This window comes from Lepidochelys kempii, chromosome 6 (assembly GCF_965140285.1).
Source record: "Lepidochelys kempii isolate rLepKem1 chromosome 6, rLepKem1.hap1, whole genome shotgun sequence".
NCBI classification, from domain to species: Eukaryota; Metazoa; Chordata; order Testudines; family Cheloniidae; genus Lepidochelys; species Lepidochelys kempii.
In genome coordinates, this window is record NC_136385.1 from 155,884 (window position 1) to 175,351 (window position 19,468).

General features: G+C 53.5%; 1 protein-coding gene across 1 annotated transcript; it reads right to left on the reverse strand.

Annotated features, from left to right (window-relative positions):
* Positions 1 to 637: 637 nt before the first annotated feature.
* On the reverse strand, positions 638 to 18,189 carry TUFM (Tu translation elongation factor, mitochondrial). Its single transcript, XM_073346379.2, has 11 exons — positions 18,095 to 18,189; positions 9,368 to 9,414; positions 8,648 to 8,810; positions 8,119 to 8,285; positions 7,116 to 7,220; positions 2,088 to 2,252; positions 1,873 to 2,005; positions 1,677 to 1,781; positions 1,419 to 1,570; positions 1,203 to 1,322; positions 638 to 1,071 (listed from the first exon to the last, which is right to left on the reverse strand). The coding sequence occupies exons 1-11, from the start codon at positions 18,141 to 18,143 to the stop codon at positions 901 to 903; spliced, it is 1,377 nt and encodes a 458-aa protein (XP_073202480.1). The 5' UTR covers positions 18,144 to 18,189; the 3' UTR covers positions 638 to 900.
* Between the last annotated feature and the right edge of the window lie 1,279 nt (positions 18,190 to 19,468).

The window sequence follows — 19,468 nt, forward strand, 5'->3', positions numbered from 1 at the left end:
CCCTAGCCTGAGCCTGGCTGTGAGGCGGCTATGCACTCACTGCTGATGATCCCTGCAAAGGAGTGGCTAAAAGTAGTGTGGGGCAGCCAGAAAGAAGCCTGTGAAGGGGGAAGTGAGATCTGCAGCTTCCACCCTGCTGCTGCCCCTCAGCTGGAGCAGGGGGTTGATGGCAGGACTCCCCCTTAGTGGCATCCAGCTGCTCCTGGAAGGGGTGAAGGAGCCTGGGCCTCTGCACCAACTAGGGCCCTGCTATCCATGCTGGGGGGAGGCTTTTCCCTCCCATCCCATCTCTGCCCTGACTTCAGCCAGGGTAGTTTGTCCCTATTTGCCCTTGTTCCACCATTCTCCTTCAGCTTCATCAGCCCCCAGCTGTGCTCCCTGGGAGCTAATCCACCCCCTTCTCCCACTGCTTTGCTTGGCAAGCACCCAAAGCTGGGTGCTGCCCCTCTGCTAGTCCACTGGGCCCTGGACAAGAGCAGGGCCCTCTAAGGAATCAGTGTTGCCTGGTCCCTGCAGGGCTAGTATCACTATCAGAGCCCAACCCATTGGGGGGATGTGAGCCTCTAGCACCAGCTCTCCCATGCCAGAAGTCCCCTCCAGCACACCGCACCCCCCCAAGAAGCAGGAAGAACCCAGCTGTGATTCGCACCTTTATTAACAAAAGAAACCAAACAGCAGGAAGCTGCCTAAGCCCTGCTAGCCCCCTGCTGGAGGGGCTCTGGGCGGGGGAGCAGTTTGATTTCTGTTGCCCCACCGCAGCAGCTTGCACCCAGCTCTGGGTGACTGCGATGCTGCCGTGATAAACAGGTTCTTGGGGCATCCCCACACAGCAGGACAGCTAGCCCCTCCCCCGCTGTTTGCAGACACAGCCCTGGGGGCAGAGCTGGGTCAGCCCAGCCTTTAAGCTCCCCACTTGTCATCATCTGGCCCCATTTCCAGCGTCTTGGTGACCACGCCGGTGCCAATAGTGCGGTTGCCATCACGCAGCGTGAAGCGCTGACCTTCCTCCAGCACCATGGGCTGCCGCAGGGTGAGGGTCAGGGCTGTGTCCTCGCCGGGCATCACCATCTCCTGCCATGGGGGAAGAGTGGGGGCAGGTCAGAGCGGCATAGGTTGGCTACTGGCCACCACTGACCGGGATGGGGAGGAAGTTTGGGGAAAAGGAGGGCTGTGGCTGGGGGCAGGATAGGGGGGCTCTGTACCTTTCCAGGGGGCAAGATGGTCCGACAGGCCATGTCCCAGGTAAGGGAGAACATGACAGGCATGTAGTTAGAGACAAAAGGCTTGTGCCGCCCACCCTCCTCCTTGCTGAGGATGTACACCTGGGGGGACAGAGGGAGAGACTGTTACCACCCAGCAGCCCTCCTTCTCCCGCCCCAGCCAGCCCACTGCTGCAACTGCCCCAGCACAGGCCCCACCTGGGCCTCGATCTTCTGATGGGGCTTGATAGAGCCCGGTTTGCACATCACCATGCCACGCCGCATGTCCTCCCGCTTCAGCCCCCGCACCAGTGCGCCAAGGTTGTCCCCAGCCTCGGCCCGCTCCAGGTTCTGGTGGAACATCTCAATGCCTGTGGGGAAGTGATGGGGTGAGCCTGGGTTCCCCAGCCTGGGCAGTGGGGTTCTCCCAGCACTGGGAGGAGAGAGGTGAGGGGTTCTGTTAGCTGCACCCCCTACCTGTCACCACGGAGCGCAGGTTCCGGTTGTGCCCCACAAATTCGCACTCCTCCCCCTTCCTGATGATGCCACGCTCCAGTGTCCCCGTCACCACGGTCCCACGCCCTGCAAGGCAGAGGGGTCAGTGCCACGGCACCCTGGGGAGTGGGGGGGGGTCCCTGGAAAGGCACAGGGCGGGGGGGACAGCGGGCATTACCTGGGATGGAGTAGATTGACTCGATGGGCAGCAAGAACGGCTTGTCCAGCTCCCTCATGGGCAGCGGGATGTGCACGTCGACTGCGTCCAGCAGCTTCAGAATGGAGTTCAGTCCCAGCTCGGGGCTGCGGTGCTGGGGGAAGGGAGGGCATTATCATGGGCAGCAGGCAGGTGAGGCACTGCTGAGAGGGTGGGGAAGAGAAGGGGGCACTCACCTCCAGGGCGCAGAGGGCAGAGCCCACAATGACGGGCGTCTTCTCCCCATCGTAGCCAAACTCGGAGAGCAGCTCCCGGATCTCCAGCTCCACCAGCTCCAGCATCTCCTGGTCCTCCACCGCATCCGCCTTGTTGATGTACACCACAATGTGCCGCACCCCGATCTGAGGGGGTCACAGGGTGAGGGACAACCCAGCCAACCCCAGCCCAGTCCTTGGGGAGGGGATCCCCTGGCTCACAGCCCACACCCAGGACTTTTGGCAAACCCCTGTGACCCCTGTGACACTCTGTACCCCACAACAGCACCCTCTCAGCCCCATATTCACCACTGGGATAGGATTATGACTTGATTGGTACAAAGTCTGCCTTGTGAGGTACAGAAGAACATAAGAATGGCCCTATTGGGTCAGACCAAAGGTCTGTCTAGCCCAGTATCCTGTCTAATGACAGTGGTCCAATGCCAGGTGCTCCAGAGGAAATGAACAGAACAGGGAATCATCAAGTGATTCATCCCCAGTCGCTCATTCCCAGCTTCCGGCAAACAGAGGCTAGGAACACCATTCCTGCCCATCCTGGCTAATAGTCATTGATGGACCTATCCTCCATGAATTTATCTAGTTCTTTTTTGAACCCAGTTATGGTCTTGGCCTTCACAACATCCTCCAGCAAGGAGTTTCACAGGTTAACTGTGCATTCTGTGAAGAAATACTTCCTTTTGTTTGTTTTAAACCTGCTGCCTATTAATTTCATTGGGTGACCCCCTAGTTCTTGTGTTATGAGAAGTAGTAAACACCACTTCCTTATCTACTTTCTCTACACCAGTCATGATTTTATAGACCTCAATCATATCTCCCCTTAGTCATCTCTTTTCCAAGCTGAAAAGTCCCAGTCTTATTAATCTCTCCTCATACAGCAACCGTTCCACAGCCCTAATCATTGCTGTTGCCTTTTGTGAACCTCTTCCATTCCAATATATCTTTTTTGAGATGGGGCAACCACATCTGCACACAGTATTCAAGACGTGGGCGAACCAGGGATTTATATAGAGGCAACATGATATTTTCTGTCTTATCTCTTCCTTTCTTAATGATACCCAACATTCTGTTGGCTTTTTTGACTGCTGCTGCACATTGAGTGGATGTTTTCAGAGAACTCTCCACGATGACTCCAAGATCTTTCTTGAGTGGTTAGGATTATGTTTTTCAATGTGCATTACTTTGCATTTATCAACATTAAATTTCATCTGCCATTTTGTTACCCAGTCACCCAGTTTTGAAAGATCCTTTTGTAGCTCTTTGCAGTCTCCCAAAGTCTTAACTATCTTTAGTAATTTTGTATCATCTGCAAATTTTGCCACCTAATTGTTTACCCCTTTTTCCAGATCGTTTATGAATATGTTGAATAGGACTGGGCCCAGTACAGACCCCTGGGGGACCTCACTATTTACCTCTCTCCATTCTGAAAACTGACCATTTATTCCTACCCTTTGTTTCCTATCTTTTAACCAACCAGTTACCAATCCATGAGAGGACCTTCCCTTTTATCCCATGACAACTTACTTTTGCGTAAGAGCAGTGACTCTCAAACTTTTGCACTGGTGACCCCTTTCACATAGCAAGCCTCTGAGTGTGACCCCCCCTTATAAATTGAAAACACTTGTTTATATATTTAACACCATTATAAATGCTGGAGGCAAAGCAGGGTTTGGGGTGGAGGTTGACAGCTCATGACCCCCCATGTAATAACCTCATGACCCCGAGGGGTCCCGACCCGCAGTTTGAGAACCCCTGCGTAAGAGCCCTTGGTGAGGGACCTTGTCAAAGGCTTTCTGAAGATCTAAGTACACTATATCCACTGGATTCCCCTTGTCCACATGCTTGTTGACCCCCTCAAAGAATTCTAGTAGATTGGTGAGGCATAATTTCCATTTACTAAAACCATGTTGACTCTTCCTACCACAAATTATGTTCATCTATATGTTTGACAATATTGTTCTTTAGTATAGTTTCAACCAGTTTGCCCAGTACTAAAGTCAGGCTTACCGGCCTGTAATTGCCGGGATCACCTCTGGAGCCTTTTTAAAAATTGGAGTCACATTAGCTATCCTCCAGTCATCTGGTACAGAAGCGGATTTAAATGATGGATTACAGACTACAGTTAGTAGTTCTGCAATTTCACATTTGAGTTCCTTCAGAACTCTTGGATGATACCATCTGGTCCTGGTGACTTACTGCTGTTTAATTTATCCATTTGTTCCAAAACCTCCTCTAATGATACCTCAATCTGGGAGAGTTCCTCAGATCTGTCATCTAAAAAGAATGGCTCAGGTTTGGGAATCTCCCTCACATCCTCAACCTTGAAGACTGATGCAAAGAATTCATTTAGTTTTTCCACAATGGCCTTATTGTCCTTAAGTGCTCCTTTAGCACCTCAATTGTCCAGTGGTCCCACTGGTTGTTTAGCAGGCTTCCTGCTTCTGATGTACTTAAGAACATTTTTGCTATTACTTTTTGAGTCTTTGGTTAGCTGCTCTTCAAATTCTTTTTTGGCCTTCCTAATTGTATTTTTATACTTTCTTTCCCAGTGTTCCTTTCTATTCTCCTCACTAGGATTTAACTTCCACTTTTTAAACAATGCCTTTTTGCCTCTCACTGCTTCTTTTACTTTGTTGTTTAGCCACAATGGCTCTTTTTTGGTTCGCTTACAATGTTTTTTAATTTGGGGTATACATTTAAGCTGAGCCTCTATTATGGTGTCTTTAAAAAGTTTCCACGCAGCTTGCAGGGGTTTCACTTTTTGCGCTGTACCTTTTAATTTTTGTTCAACTAACTTCCTCATTTTTGTGTTGTCCCCCTTTCTGAAATTAAATGCTACAGTGTTGGGCTGCTGTGGTGTTTTTCCTGCCACAGGGATATTAAATTTATTATGGTCACTATTACCAAGCGGTCCAGCTATAGTCACCTCTTGGACCAGATCCTGTGCTCCACTTAGGTCTAAATCAAGAATTGCCTCTCCTCTAGTGAGTTCCAGGACCAGCTGCTCCAAGAAGCAGTTATTTAAGGTGTCAAGAAACTTTTATTCCTGCATCCCATTCTGAGGTGATATGTACCCAGTCAATATGGGGATAGTTGAAATCCCCTATTATTATTGAGTCTTTAATTTTAATAGCCTCTCTAATCTCCCTGATCATTTCCCAGTTGCTATCACCATCCTGGTCAGGGGGTCGGTAGTATCTCCTTATCGCTATATTATTGTTATTAGAGCATGGAATTACTATCCATAGAGATTCTATGGTACAATTTAATTCATTTACAATTTTTACTTCATTTGATTCTATGCTTTCTTTCACATATCGTGCCATTCCCCCACCAGCATGACCTGTTCTGTCCTTCTGATACATTTTGTACCCTGGTATTACTGAGTCCCATTGATTATCCTTATTCCACCAAGTTTCTGTGATGCCTATTATATCAATATCCTCATTTAACACGAGGCACTCTAGTTCACCCATTTTATTATTTAGACTTCTAGCATTGGTATATAAGCACTTAAAAAACTCATCTCTTTTTAGCTGTCTGCCATTACATGATGTAATTGAATGGGACTCTTATTTGATTGTTTCTGATCAGACCCTGCCTGTATTTTATCATTTCCCATCCTCATCCTCACTAGGACATAGAGAATCTCTATTAATAGATCCTCCCCTAAGGGATGTCTCTGTCCGAACCATGTGCTCCTCCACACCTGATGGCTTTCCCCCAGCCCCTAATTTAAAAATTGCTCTATGACCTTTTTAATGTTAAGTGCCAGCAATCTGGTTCCATTTTGGTTAGGTGGAGCCCATCCTTCCTGTATAGACTCCCCCTCTCCCAAAAGCTTCCCCAGTTCCTAATAAATCTAAACCCCTCCTCCCTACACTATTGTCTCATCCACGCATTGAGACCCTGCAGTTCTGCCTGTCTAATCGGCCCTGCAGGTGGAACTGGGAGGTATCATGTTAAAAGTCTTGAGCTGTTGAACATTAATCTCCTGTTGGATTGTAGGTGCTGTCATTGGATGGGAAGTTATGAAGTTCTGCTGTGTATGTGTTTGTGAAATATGTTGTTGTGAGGTTGGGAGACAACCACAACCAGCCTTTCAGGTACAACAACAGAAGGGCCAGACAACGCTGATGGCCCATTAAGGGGAATCCACACTCCCAGGGCCTGTCCCAGGAGTGTGTACAATGGAGACGTCTCAGAGCGAGCAGGTACACAATGGAGGCTGCTTGACTCAATCATAGCAAAGGCTCTTTCCCGCAAGCTGGAAGAAGCTATAAAAGGGGGAAGTGACATCATCACTGGTCCTCACCCACCACAACTCAACACCTGGAAACCCGGCTGGAAGACACGGAACTGGGAAGGGGGTCCCAGGCTGGAAAGGAGAACCCCAGCCTGCGTATTCAGAAACTCTACCATCTCCCAGGGTGAGATACGGCCCGATTCAAATCCTGCCTAGTTAATAGAACTAGACTGCAAATGTGTTTTATTTCTTAGGTAACCAACTTTGAGCTGCATGCCTATTACTTATAATCACTTACAATCCATCTGTCTGTCACTAACAAATCTGTTTGGTATTTTACCTACAACAGCGCATTTTGCTTGAAGTGCTTGGGGAATCTGCTCAGGGTGCAAGGGTTGGTGCAAATGCACTTTCCTTTGTAGAAGGGGCAGACTGGGAAATAAACTTACACCAGCCAGGCTTCTGACCAGGGCAGGACAGTCCAGGTCTGGGATCCTCGGCTGCGGAGCTGGGGGAAATTGGCTGGAGTCTCTCTAGTGTTGGTTCATGAGTAGCTAGGAGAAGCATTCATTTAACTCAGCTGGCGGTGTCCCTGCCTGTGGATGGCTGTGTGCGTGCAGGACCTGGAGGGGTTTGCAGCTTGTCCCAGCATCACAGTGAGGGAGTGACCCCAGGCTGGTAAGCCAGAGGGCTCAGTAGTACCCCAGTTCCAGGTTGCACCTGGGGAACCCATCACCCCCCCTCACCTGTTTGGCCAGCAGCAAGTGCTCTCGGGTTTGTGGCATCTGCCCATCTGTTGCCGCCACGACAAGGATGCAGCCGTCTAGGGGAGCGGTGCCAGTGATCATGTTCTGGAAGACAGGGACGGCGGTGCTCAGGTGCCGGGACCAGGGGATGGGGGCAGGGGAGCCCGTGGAGCCAGCACAGTATGGGGAGGGAACAGAACTGGGGGGGCGGGAATGTGTTATTGATGCACTGAGCTTGGTGGTGAAGTTGTCAGGGTGACACACACAGACCCAATCCCCAGAACAGCTGCTCCCCGCCCAGGCCCCTTGCTGCTCCCCCGCCTGTCTACCCCTGCCCTTTGCCGCTCTCCACCTGCCCACTGTTCCTCGGGGGCGAGAGAAGGAAGCGGGGGAGAGGGGGGAGAATCTTGGGGCCGGGAGGAGAAAGCAGGGTGCATGTGAGAACAGAGGGAGGGATTGGGTGGACGGAGGGCTGTGTGTTTGGGGACAGAGGGCTGTCTCGGGGGCCAGGAGGAGGAAGCAGGGGTGAGTGGGGGTGTCTTGGGGGCCAGACGAAGGAACTGAGGGGGTGTGTGAGGACAGACGAAGGGATTGCGGGGGGGAATCTGTCTTTGGGAACAGAAGGATGGTGAATGTGGGGACAGGGGGGTGGACAAAGGGAGGGGCACAGAGGTGGACAAAGGTGAGTATGTTTGGGGATAGAAGGAGGGACAGGCTAGAGGGGGTGAGTTTTGGGGGTACGGAGGTGCAGAGAGACAGGCACAGGGCTGTGGGGTTAGGGATAGAGGCAGGAACAGGAGGGTGTGGGCAGGGACAGTGGGGCAATTGGGGGTGGGCATGTGAGGACAGAGGAAGAGATTGAGGGGGCACATTCGGGGACTAGGAAGCAAGGGGGGGCTTGGCCCTTTAAGACAGCAGAATTCTGGGAAATGTGGTACTACTGGGCAGCCACAACGACTCACCCACAGGCTGAAAGGGGCAGGTCCGCCCCCATCCCCCTCACCTTGACGTAGTCAGCGTGGCCAGGGCAGTCGGTGTGGGCGTAGTGCCGGTTGGCTGTGGCGTACTCCACATGGGAGGCGTTGATGGTGATACCACGAGCCTTCTCCTCCGGCGCGTTGTCAATCTCCTCGTACTTCTTGAACCTGGCACCTCCAGCCTCAGCTAGGACTGGGGGGGAGCGGGGGGGGGTGCAGAAAAAGGGGGTGAGTAACCAGCTGGGGAGGAGAGGCAGGCTGGAAGCCAGGACTCCTGGGTTCAATTCCTAGCTCTGCCAGTGACCTTCTCTATGACCTTGGGCCAGTCCTTTCTCCACTCTCAGCCCTTTAGCCGGGGAGCTCTTGGGGACAGGAGTTGTTCCCTTTGGGTCTCTGCAGCACCCAGCACAATGCATCAGCATGCCTGGGCAGTGGTTGTGGGCAGCACCTCATCTCAGCAGGGGCCTCTGGCGGCTACCGTGACCCAACCAATGGGGCCAGGGGCACAGGAAACCCCAGGACGCACAACCCCTTGCTCCAGGCCCCCCCACTCACTCTTGGTGATGGCAGCTGTCAGTGTGGTCTTGCCGTGGTCCACGTGCCCAATAGTGCCCACGTTGACATGGGGCTTGTCCCGCACGTAGGTTTTCTTGGCCTCAACAGCGAAGCTGTGCACCAGGATGGGGCAGAGGCGGGAGACTGGGCTGGGCAGGGACACCTAGGGGCACAGGGAGCCTTGGCACGAGTATACCCCCCATGGCCCTCTCCACAGCTCCCTACATCCCCAACCCCATCCCCCCACCACAGCTCCCCACATCCCCAACCCCACCCACCACAGCTCCCCACATCCCTCCACCGACCACACCCGGGCTCCACCCCCCCATCCCCACCCCCCCCGCCCCAGCTCCCCATCCATCCACGACATGCAGCATAGCTTCCATGGCCACCCCCAACCTCACCAGCCAACCAGGGTTCTCCAAGCCCCCCCCCAACACAGCTAGGCTCCCCACAACCCATTTTGCCAATCACACCCCATCACAGCCCCCAAACCCCCATCCTATGGCCCCCTACCCATGTCCCCCTCACCTCCCTACCCTAACTCCACAACTCCAACCCATCCCAACATAGCTGCCCCAACTCCCTCCTCACCCCCAGTTTCCCTCTTCCATGGCCAAGCCCCCAAACACCCCAGTGCACTGGGGTAGTGTGTGTGTGTACGTCTGTATGGTCATGGCAGTTTCCCCCACAGTCCATCCCAGCCAGGTGGCTCCTTACCGTCCCCAAGACGCCCAGCAGATGGTGGGAGAGGCAGCCCCGGAGGCCTGTAAGAGGGACAGGGAAAAGCTGTGATCACCCTGTCGTGCTCTTCAGTCACCGCCCTGCGCACCCATCTCCTGTCAGCTTGGAGGCCCCACCCCACCCTGGTCATCAGGAGCCCCTGGTGCTTCTCGATTGGTGCCTGGATCGGAAGCTCTTTGGGGCAGGGACTGTCTCTATTGTGTTTGTGCAGCACCTTGCACACCAAGTGGTGGGGCCCTGGGCTGGACTCCTGGGTTCACTCCCCAGCTCTGGCACTGAACAAGCCCCATCTCCTTTCCATATTTCACTTTCCCTCTCCGACTCTACCTAGACTGCACATTCCTCAGCATGCCGGGGCCCATTCTCCACTGGGATCTAGCACCGCCAGCACGGACAGCTAGTCATTATCCTCACAATACAAAACCACCTCGAGAAAGTGGAGAGTTGGACTGAAATCAACAAGCCGTAAAGACAAGACAAGCACTTAAGTTAAAATCCAATGCATGGCTACAAATCAGGGACTCATTGGCTGGCAGTCACAGGAGCGAAAAGGCAGATCTCAGTCTGGGATGTATTAACAGGTGCGTTGTATGTAAGACACAGGAGGTAGTTGTTGCCCTTGGCAATGGTGAGGCCTCAGCTGGAGTGCTGGGTGCAATTCAAGGTGCCAGAGTTTAGGGGAGATGGGGACAAACTGGAGAGTCAACAGAAGAGCAACAAAACTGATCAAAGGTTTAGAAAACCTGACCTGTGAGGAAAGGTTAAGAATCTGGGCCTGTTTAGTCTAGAGAAGAGAAGACGGAGGGGGAACTCTTCAGCTTGGTTATGGGCTGTTATAGAGGGTAAGAACATAAGAGCGGCCCTACTGGGTCAGACCAGAGATCCACCTAGCCCAGTATCTTGTCTTCCGACAGTGGCCAATGCCAGGTGCCCCAGAAGGAATGAATAGAACAGGGAATCACCAAGTGACCCATCCCCTGTCACCCATTCCCAGCTTCTAGCAAAGAGAGACTAGGGACACCATCCCTGCCCATCCTGGTTAATAGCCATTGATGGACCTATCCTCCATGAACTTATCTAGTTCTTTTATGAATCATGTTATAGTCTTGGCCTTCACAACATCCTCTGGTGAGGAGTTCCACAGGTTGACTGTGTGTTGTATGAAAAAATACTTCCTTTTGTTTGTTTTTAACCTGTTGCTTATTAATTTCATTTGGTGACCCCTAGTTCTCGTGTTATGAGGAGGAGTAAATAACACTTCCTTATCTACTTTCTCTACACCAGTCATGATTTATAAACCTCTATCATATCTCTCCTTAGTCGTCTCTTTTCCAAGATGAAAAGTCCCAGTCTTATTAATCTCTCCTCATACAGCAACCGTTCCATAGCCCTATTCATTTTTTGTTGCCCATTTCTGTACCTTTTCCAATTCCAATATATCTTTTTTGAGATGGGGTGACCACATCTGCAGGCAGTATTCAAGATGTGAGCGTATCACGGATTAGAGGCAATATGATATTTTCTGTCTTATCTCTCCCTTTATGATGCCCAATATTCTGTTCGCTTTTTTGACTGCTCCTGCACATTGAGGGGATGTTTTCAAAGAACTCTCCACAGTGACTCCAAGATCTCTCTTACAAGTGGTAACACCTCATTTAGGACCCCATCGTTTTATATTATAGTTGAGATTACATTTTTCAATGTGCATTACTTTGCATTTATTAACACTGAATTTCATCTGCCATTTTGTTGCTCAGTCACCCAGTTTTGAGAGATCAGTTTGTTGCTCTTTGCAGTCTGCCTGGGACTTACCTATCTTGAGTAGTTTTGTATCATCTGCAAATTTTGCCACCCCAATGTTTACCCCTTTTTCCAGATCATTTATGAATATGCTGAATAGGACTGGTCCCAGTACAGATCCCTGGGGAACTATTTACCTCTCTCCATTCTGAAAACTGACCATTTATTCCTACCCTTTGTTTCCTATCTTTTAACCAGTTACCAATTCATGAGAGGACCTTCCCCCTTATCCCATGACAGCTTACTTTGCTTAAGAGATTTTGGTGAGGGGTCTTGTCAAAAGCTTTCTGAAAATCAAAGTACACTTTATCCACTGGATACCCCTTGTCCACATGCTTCTTGACCCCCTCAAAGAATTCTAGTAGATTGGTGAGGCATAATTTCTCTTTACAAAAAATTCTGTTGACTCTTCCCCAACATATGTTCATCTACGTGTCTGACAATTTTGTTCTTTACTATAGTTTCAACCAGTTTGTCCAGTACTGAAGTCAGGCTTATCGGTCTGTAATTGCTGGGATCACCTCTGGAGCCCTTTTTAAAAATTGGCACCACATTAGCTATGCTCCAGTCATTTGGTACAGAAGCCGATTTAAATGATGGGTTACAGACTACAGTTAGTAGTTCTGCAATTTCACATTTGAATTCCTTCAGAACTCTTGGGTGAAAACTAAATAGTAATAGATGGTATATCAGTTTGTTCCAAAACCTTCTCCAATGACACCTCAATCTGGGAGAGTTCCTCAGATCTGTCATCTAAAAAGAATGGCTCAGGTTTGGGAATCTCCCTCACATCCTCAACCTTGAAGACTGATGCAAAGAATTCATTTAGTTTTTCCACAATGGCCTTATCGTCCTTAAGTGCTCCTTTAGCACCTCGATTGTCCAGTGGTCCCACTGGTTGTTTAGCAGGCTTCCTGCTTCTGATGTACTTAAGAACATTTTTGCTATTACTTTGAGTCTTTGGTTAGCTGTTCTTCAAATTCTTTTTTGGCCTTCCTAATTGTATTTTTATACTTTCTTTCCCAGTGCTCCTTTCTATTCTCCTCACTAGGATTTAATTTCTACTTTTTAAATGATGCCTTTTTGCCTCTCACTGCTTCTTTTACTTTATTGTTTAGCCACAGTGGCTCTTTTTTGGTTCTCTATGTTTTTTAATTTGGGGTGTACATTTAAGTTGAGCCTCTTTTTTTAAGGACACCATAAGTTTCCATGCAGCTTGCAGGCATTTCACTTTTGACGCCGTACCTTTTAATTTCTGTTTAACTAACTTCCTCATTTTTGTGTGGTTCCCCTTTTCTGAAATTAAATGATATAGTGTTGGGCTGCTGTGGTGTTTTCCTTGCCACAGGGATGTTAAATTTAATTATATTATGGTCACTATTACCAAGTGGTCCAGCTATCTTCAGCTCTTGGACCAGATCCTGTGCTCAATTTAGGACTAAATCAAGAACAGCTTCTCCTCTTATGAGTTCCAGGACTAGCTGCTCTAAGAATCAGTCATTTAAGGTGCCAAGAAGCTTTATCTCTGCATCCCTTCCTGAGGTGATAAGTACCAAGTCAATATGGAGATAATAATAATGGGGAATTTCAACTGAGTTTTTTATTTTAATAGCTTCTCTAATCTCACTGAGCATTTCACAGTCACTAACAACATCGTGGTCAGATGGTTGGTGATATATCCCTACTGCTATATCCTTATTCTTAGAGCATGGAATTACTATCCATAAAGTTTCTGTGGTACAGTTTGGTTCATTTAAGATTTTTACTTTATTTGATTCTACGCTTTCTTTCACGGGGAACAACGATCTGTGTTCACTGAAGGGGTAGTGATCAATCTCTCCATGTCTAGTTCGCAGCCGGTGTCAAGTGGAGTGCCCCAGGGGTCAGTCCTGGGGCCGGTTTTGTTCAATATCTTCATAAATGATCTGGAGGATGGTGTGGATTGCACTCTCAGCAAATTTGTGCATGATACTAAACTGGGAGGAGTGGTAGATACGCTGGACGGCAGGGATAGGATACAGAGGGTCCTAGACAAATTGGAGGATTGGGCCAAAAGAAATCTGATGAGCTTCAATAAGGATAAGTGCAGGGTCCTGCACTTAGGACGGAAGAACCCAATGCACAGCTACAGACTAGGGACCGAATGGCTAGGCAGCAGTTCTGCGGAAAAGGACCTAGGAGTGACAGTGGACGAGAAGCTGGATATGAGTCAGCAGTGTGCCCTTGTTGCCAAGAAGGCCAATGGCATTTTGGGATGTATAAGTAGGGGGCATAGCGAGCAGATCGAGGGACGTGATCGTCCCCCTCTATTCGACATTGGTGAGGCCTCATCTGGAGTACTGTGTCCAGTTTTGGGCCCCACACTTCAAGAAGGATGTGGATAAATTGGAAAGAGTCCAGCGAAGGGCAACAAAAATTATTAGGGGTCTGGAACACATGATTTACGAGGAGAGGCTGAGGGAACTGGGATTGTTTAGTCTGCGGAAGAGAAGAATGAGGTGGGATTTGATAGCTGCTTTCAACTACCTTAGAGGTGGTTCCAGAGAGGATGGATCTAGACTGTTCTCAATGGTAGAAGAGGACAGGACAAGGAGTAATGGTCTCAAGTTGCAGTGGGGGAGGTTTAGGTTGGATATTAGGAAAAACTTTTTCACTAGGAGAGTGGTGAAACACTGGAATGCGTTGCCTAGGGAGGTGGTGGAATCTCCTTCCTTAGAAGTTTTTAAGGTCAGGCTTGACAAAGCCCTGGCTGGGATGATTTAATTGGGGATTGGTCCTGCTTTTGAGCAGGGGGTTGGACTAGATGACCTCCTGAGGTCCCTTCCAACCCTGATATTCTATGATTCTATGAAGGCAGGACAAGAAGTAACAGGCTCAATCTTGGCAAAGGAGATTTAAGTAAGATAGTAGGCAAAACTTTCTAACTAGGAAGCTAGTTCAGCTCTAGAACAGGTTATCTAGGAATGCTGTGGGGTCCCTGTCTCTGGAGGGTTTTGAGAACAGACTGGACAAACCCCAGCTGGGGCTGGACTAGGGTTACTTGGCCCTGCCTCGGTGCTGGTGCTGGACTAGACGACCTCTCGAGGTCCCTTCCAGCCCAGTGTCTGGTGGTACTTGTGGCTGACTGGCCTCAGCTCCAGTGGGGGCAGGGACTGCGCCCTTCCATGGGGTGGAGCAGGGGGCACCCTTTTAGATCAGTGGTCGCTGGCACTGCTGGTCCAAACACTCAGGGCTTGCAGTGCTGGGGTGAAGGCAGGGCCTGGGTTATGACGGATCTCGGTGAATGGGGCAAGAGGCAGACCAGATGGATTCAGACTCTTGGCTGTCCAGGCCAGAAGCACCCATTCTGTGACCATCCAATCTGACTTCCCACCTAGTCCTGGTGGAGAATCTCAACCAGTGTCTCCCGCTGACTGCGCGGAGGCAGCCCGCCCCCAGAGCTGCAGCCCCCAGTAGTTTCTACCCAAACTCAGTCACTCTCCCGCCAAAGCCCTCATCACCCTACTGCACTCCATCCTGCAAAGTCTTGCCCCCTCTCTTTCAGACTCCATGCCATGCTCCTCAGAATTTCCTTCAATAGGTGTCATCGCCCCTTAACCCTGACCACTTTGTTCTCCTCTCTCCCCAGTAACCCCCTTCCCACACCCACCACTTCCTCCAACGCCCCCCAGACTACTCTGCTCCCCACCCCCACCAACCCAGACCCCATCCCTCTCCTTTCAGAATCCCTGCTCCCCTGCCACCACCACCCTGCCCCCACCAAAATTCCTCCCCCCACATCACCCCATAACCCTCTTTTGTCCCACAACCTGACTCCAGCCACCCTCCAAATCCCTTCTCCCTCCTCTCACCACCAACCCCCAAACCCAGATCCCTCCTCCTCCCCATAACCCCGTAACTCCCCTCCACAGCGTAAGCTGCGTGCTGCACCACCTTCTCTCCACACAATCCCTTCTGGCCTGATCCAGAGTCATCCCTTTTCTCTCAGGATCCCAGCTCCCTGCTTAGCCCCACTTCCACCATGATTGAGCCCTCAAACACCCCACCACTGCCACCTGCTCTCCCGAACTCACCTCAGGCCCCCAGAGCCTCTCTGCCCCCACCAACCTCTCCCTTGACCCCTGCTCCTCCCCATAATCTCCATCCACCACATAACCTGCCCCTACATTCCACCCCCAGATCCTTCTCTCCCCTCTCAGGATCCTTTCTCCCTGCAAAAATCCCCTGCCCTTCCCAGATCATCCAATTACCCAATGGTAATTAACGACTAGGACAATTTATCAAGGGTTCTGGTGGATTCAAACAGATCAGCTCTAAGATTATTGTGGGGCAGATCCCTGGCCTGTGTCCGGGAGTCAGACTAAATTATCATACTGGACTTTCCACCCCTAAACACTGTGAAAACCAGACCTCCCCGCACCCCCAGAGACCCCCGACCTCCCCCCATATCCTTCCTGCTCCCTACCTCCTGTAACCTCCCCCTCAGAGACCCCTAACCTCTCACCCACGTCCTTCCTGCCCCCACCCCCCAGAGACCCCCGACCTGCCCCCACGTCCTTCCTGCCCCCCACCTCCTGTAACCTCCCCTTAGAGACCCCCAACCTCCCGCCCATGTCCTTCCTGCCCCCACCCCCCAGAGACCCTCGACCTGCCCCCCACCTCCTTCCTGCCCTCCACCTCCTGTAACCTCCCCCCAGAGACCCTCGACCTCCCGCCCACGTCCATCCTGCCCCCACCCTCAGAGACCCCCAACCTGCCCCCACATCCTTCCTGCCCCCCAGCTCCTGTAACCTCTCCTTAGAGACCCCCAACCTCCGGCTCACGTCCTTCCTGTCCACTAACCTGCCCCTACCCGCCAGAGACCCCCCGACCTGCCCCCACGTTCTTCCTGCACCCCCACCTCCTGTAACCTCCCCCCACGTCCTTCCTGCCCCCACCCCCCAGAGACCCTCGACCTGCCCCCCACCTCCTTCCTGCCCCCCCACCTCCTGTAACCTCCCCTTAGAAACCCCCAACCTCCCGCTCACGTCCTTCCTGTCCACTAACCTGCCCCTACCCGCCAGAGACCCCCCGACCTGCCCCCACGTCCTTCCTGCACCCCACCTCCTGTAATCTCCCCCCAGAGACCCCCAACCTCCCACCCCCGTCCTTCCTGCCCCCTAACCTGCCCCCACGTCCTTCCTGCCCCCTAACCTGCCCCCACGTCCTTCCTGCCCCCCACCTCCTGTAACCTCCCCTTAGAGACCCCCAACCTTCCGCTCATGTCCTTCCTGCCCCCACCCCCCAGAGACCCTCGACCTGCCCCCCACCTCCTTCCTGCCCTCCACCTCCTGTAACCTCCCCCCAGAGACCCTCGACCTCCCGCCCACGTCCATCCTGCCCCCTAACCTGCCCCCACCCTCAGAGACCCCCAACCTGCCCCCACATCCTTCCTGCGCCGTAACCTGCCCCCACCCACCAGAGACCCCCCCGACCTGCCCCCATGTCCTTCCTGCCTCCCACCTCCTGTAACCTCCCCTTAGAGACCCTCAACCTCCCGCCCACGTCCTTCCTGCCCCCTAACCCGGCCCCACCCCCCAGAGACCCCCGACCTACCCCCACATCCTTCCTGCCCCCCCACCTCCTGTAACCTCCCCTTAGAGACCCCCAACCTCCCGCCCACGTCCTTCCTGCCCCCACCCCCCAGAGACCCTCGACTTACCCCCACGTCCTTCCTGCCCCCCCACCTCCTGTAACCTCCCCTTAGAGACCCCCAACCTCCCGCTCACATCCTTCCTGTCCACTAACCTGCCCCTACCCGCCAGAGACCCCCCGACCTGCCCCCACGTCCTTCCTGCCCCCCACCTCCTGTAATCTCCCCCCAGAGACCCCCAACCTCCCACCCCCGTCCTTCCTGCCCCCTAACCTGCCCCCACCTCCTGTAACCTCCCCTTAGAGACCCCCAACCTCCCGCTCACATCCTTCCTGTCCACTAACCTGCCCCTACCCGCCAGAGACCCCCCGACCTGCCCCCACGTCCTTCCTGCCCCCCACCTCCTGTAACCTCCCCCCAGAGACCCCCAACCTCCCGCTCACATCCTTCCTGCCCCCTAACCTGCCCCTACCCGCCAGAGACCCCCCGACCTGCCCCCACGTCCTTCCTGCCCCCCACCTCCTGTAACCTCCCCCCAGAGACCCCCAACCTCCCGCTCATGTCCTTCCTGCCCCCTAACCTGCCCCTACCCGCCAGAGACCCCCCGACCTGCCCCCACGTCCTTCCTGCCCCCCACCTCCTGTAACCTCCCCCCAGAGACCCCCAACCTCCCGCTCACGTCCTTCCTGCCCCCTAACCTGCCCCTACCCGCCAGAGACCCCCCGACCTGCCCCCACGTCCTTCCTGCCCCCCACCTCCTGTAACCTCCCCCCAGAGACCCCCAACCTCCCGCTCACGTCCTTCCTGCCCCCTAACCTGCCCCTACCCGCCAGAGACCCCCCGACCTGCCCCCACGTCCTTCCTGCCCCCCCACCTCCTGTAATCTCCCCCCAGACACCCCCAACCTTCCGCTCACGTCCTTCCTGCCCCCTAACCTGCCCCCACGTCCTTCCTGCCCCCCACCTCCTGTAACCTCCCCTTAGAGACCCCCAACCTCCCGCCCATGTCCTTCCTGCCCCCTAACCTGCCCCACGTCCTTCCTGCCCCCCACCTCCTGTAACCTCCCCCCAGAGACCCCCAACCTCCCGCCCATGTCCTTCCTGCCCCCACCCCCCAGAGACCCTCGACCTACCCCCCCACCTCCTTCCTGCCCCCCAGCTCCTGTAACCTCCCCTTAGAGACCCCCAACCTCCCACCCCCGTCCTTCCTGCCCCCTAACCTGCCCCCACCCGCCAGAGACCCCACGTCCTTCGTACTCCCCAGTCACTGACCGGCGGCCCTGCTCCATCCCCCGCGGGCAAACATCGCGTGCGCCGCCATCTTTCTACAGGACCGGAAGTGACTCAAATGCGGCAGGCGCCAGAGCCAATGAATGAACCGGGAGACAGCCGCTTCCGGCAAAGCGTCGCGAGCACACCGGAAATGTGGCGCGGCCGCTCTAGCGCCTCGTAAGAACTCTATGCTGTGCCGGAAGCCGCTCTCTCTACCGCCAGGGGGAGACAGTATTGCGCAGGAGGCGCTTCTCTAGCCCCGGCTGAGGGAGACTCTATGGCGCTACTGGAGCCGCTCTATCCTCCGCCAGGCGTCACCGCGTCGGCACGGGAGCGGGGACTCTATGGCGCTCGCGGAGGCGCGCTGCCCACTGACTGTCTGTGGGAGCCTGGCTCGCCCTTGGAGACTCGACCATTGCCAGGGGCCGTGACCCCGCAGCGAGCGAGGCTCGGGCGGAGCCGCTCTATCTCCCTGCGGGGACTCTATGGCCAAGGAGGACTCTGCCCCTCCAGAGTGGAGGATGAGTCAAAGGGACCAACTCTACCCCTGCCCCCGGGTTAGACTCTATGGCCCTGGAGGACTGTGGGGGCTGCTCCACTGGGGGCGTCCCAGGTGCTGCCAGACCCTGGGCCTGAACCCACCGCGTTTCGCTCTGCCCCTGGGGCGGGTTCGCGCCTCCCTCCCTCTGCCCGGGCTGGCTCCAGGGCGCCCGCCGGCTAATAGAGTCACAAGGGACCGTTCTGATCATCCAGCCCGGCCTCCGGCACAACGCAGACCACCGAATCTCACCCACCCACGCCTGCGAAAACCCCTCTCCTACCTCCGAGCCACTGACGTCCTCAAAGCGCGGTTCAGAGACTTCAAGGAGCAGAGAATCCTCCAGCAAGTGACCCGTGCCCCATGCTGCAGAGGAGGGCGAAAAACCCCCAGGGCCTCTGCCAATCTGCCCTGGGGGAAAATTCCTTCCCGACCCCAAATATGTCAGTCAGCTGAACCCTGAGCACGTGGGCAAGATTCACCAGCCAGATACTACAGAAAATTCTTTCCTGGGTGACTCAGGTCCCACCCCATCTAATATCCCATCACAGGCCAGAGGGGTGGCCGCTTGTCGTGCACTCTGACCCCCCCTTCCCTTTCCCCAGGCCTCCTTTCTAGGCCGTCATTTCCCATTCTGTATGTGTGCACCTGAGTGGTCCTTCCTAAATGGAGAACTTTGCATTTGTCCTTATTGAATTTCATCCTATTTACTTCAGACCATTTCTCCAGTTTGTCCAGAATTGGAGCTTCCCCACATCCAGGCTGCACTGGATAGAGGTGGGGTGGGGGGCAAGGGGCATCACCTGGTGCAGCCCCCTCCCCACCACCCCCACTAG

Excerpts from the sequence above, each read along its gene's own strand:
- TUFM (XM_073346379.2), bottom strand. The coding sequence starts at position 18,143 with ATGGCGGCGCACGCGATGTTTGCCCGCGGGGGATGGAGCAGGGCCGCC. Across the intron at positions 9,415-18,094 it reads GGGATGGAGCAGGGCCGCCG|GCCTCCGGGGCTGCCTCTCC; the intron begins GTCAGTGACTGG and ends TCCCTCTTACAG. Across the intron at positions 8,286-8,647 it reads GACAGCTGCCATCACCAAGA|TCCTAGCTGAGGCTGGAGGT; the intron begins GTGAGTGGGGGG and ends GCTCCCCCCCAG.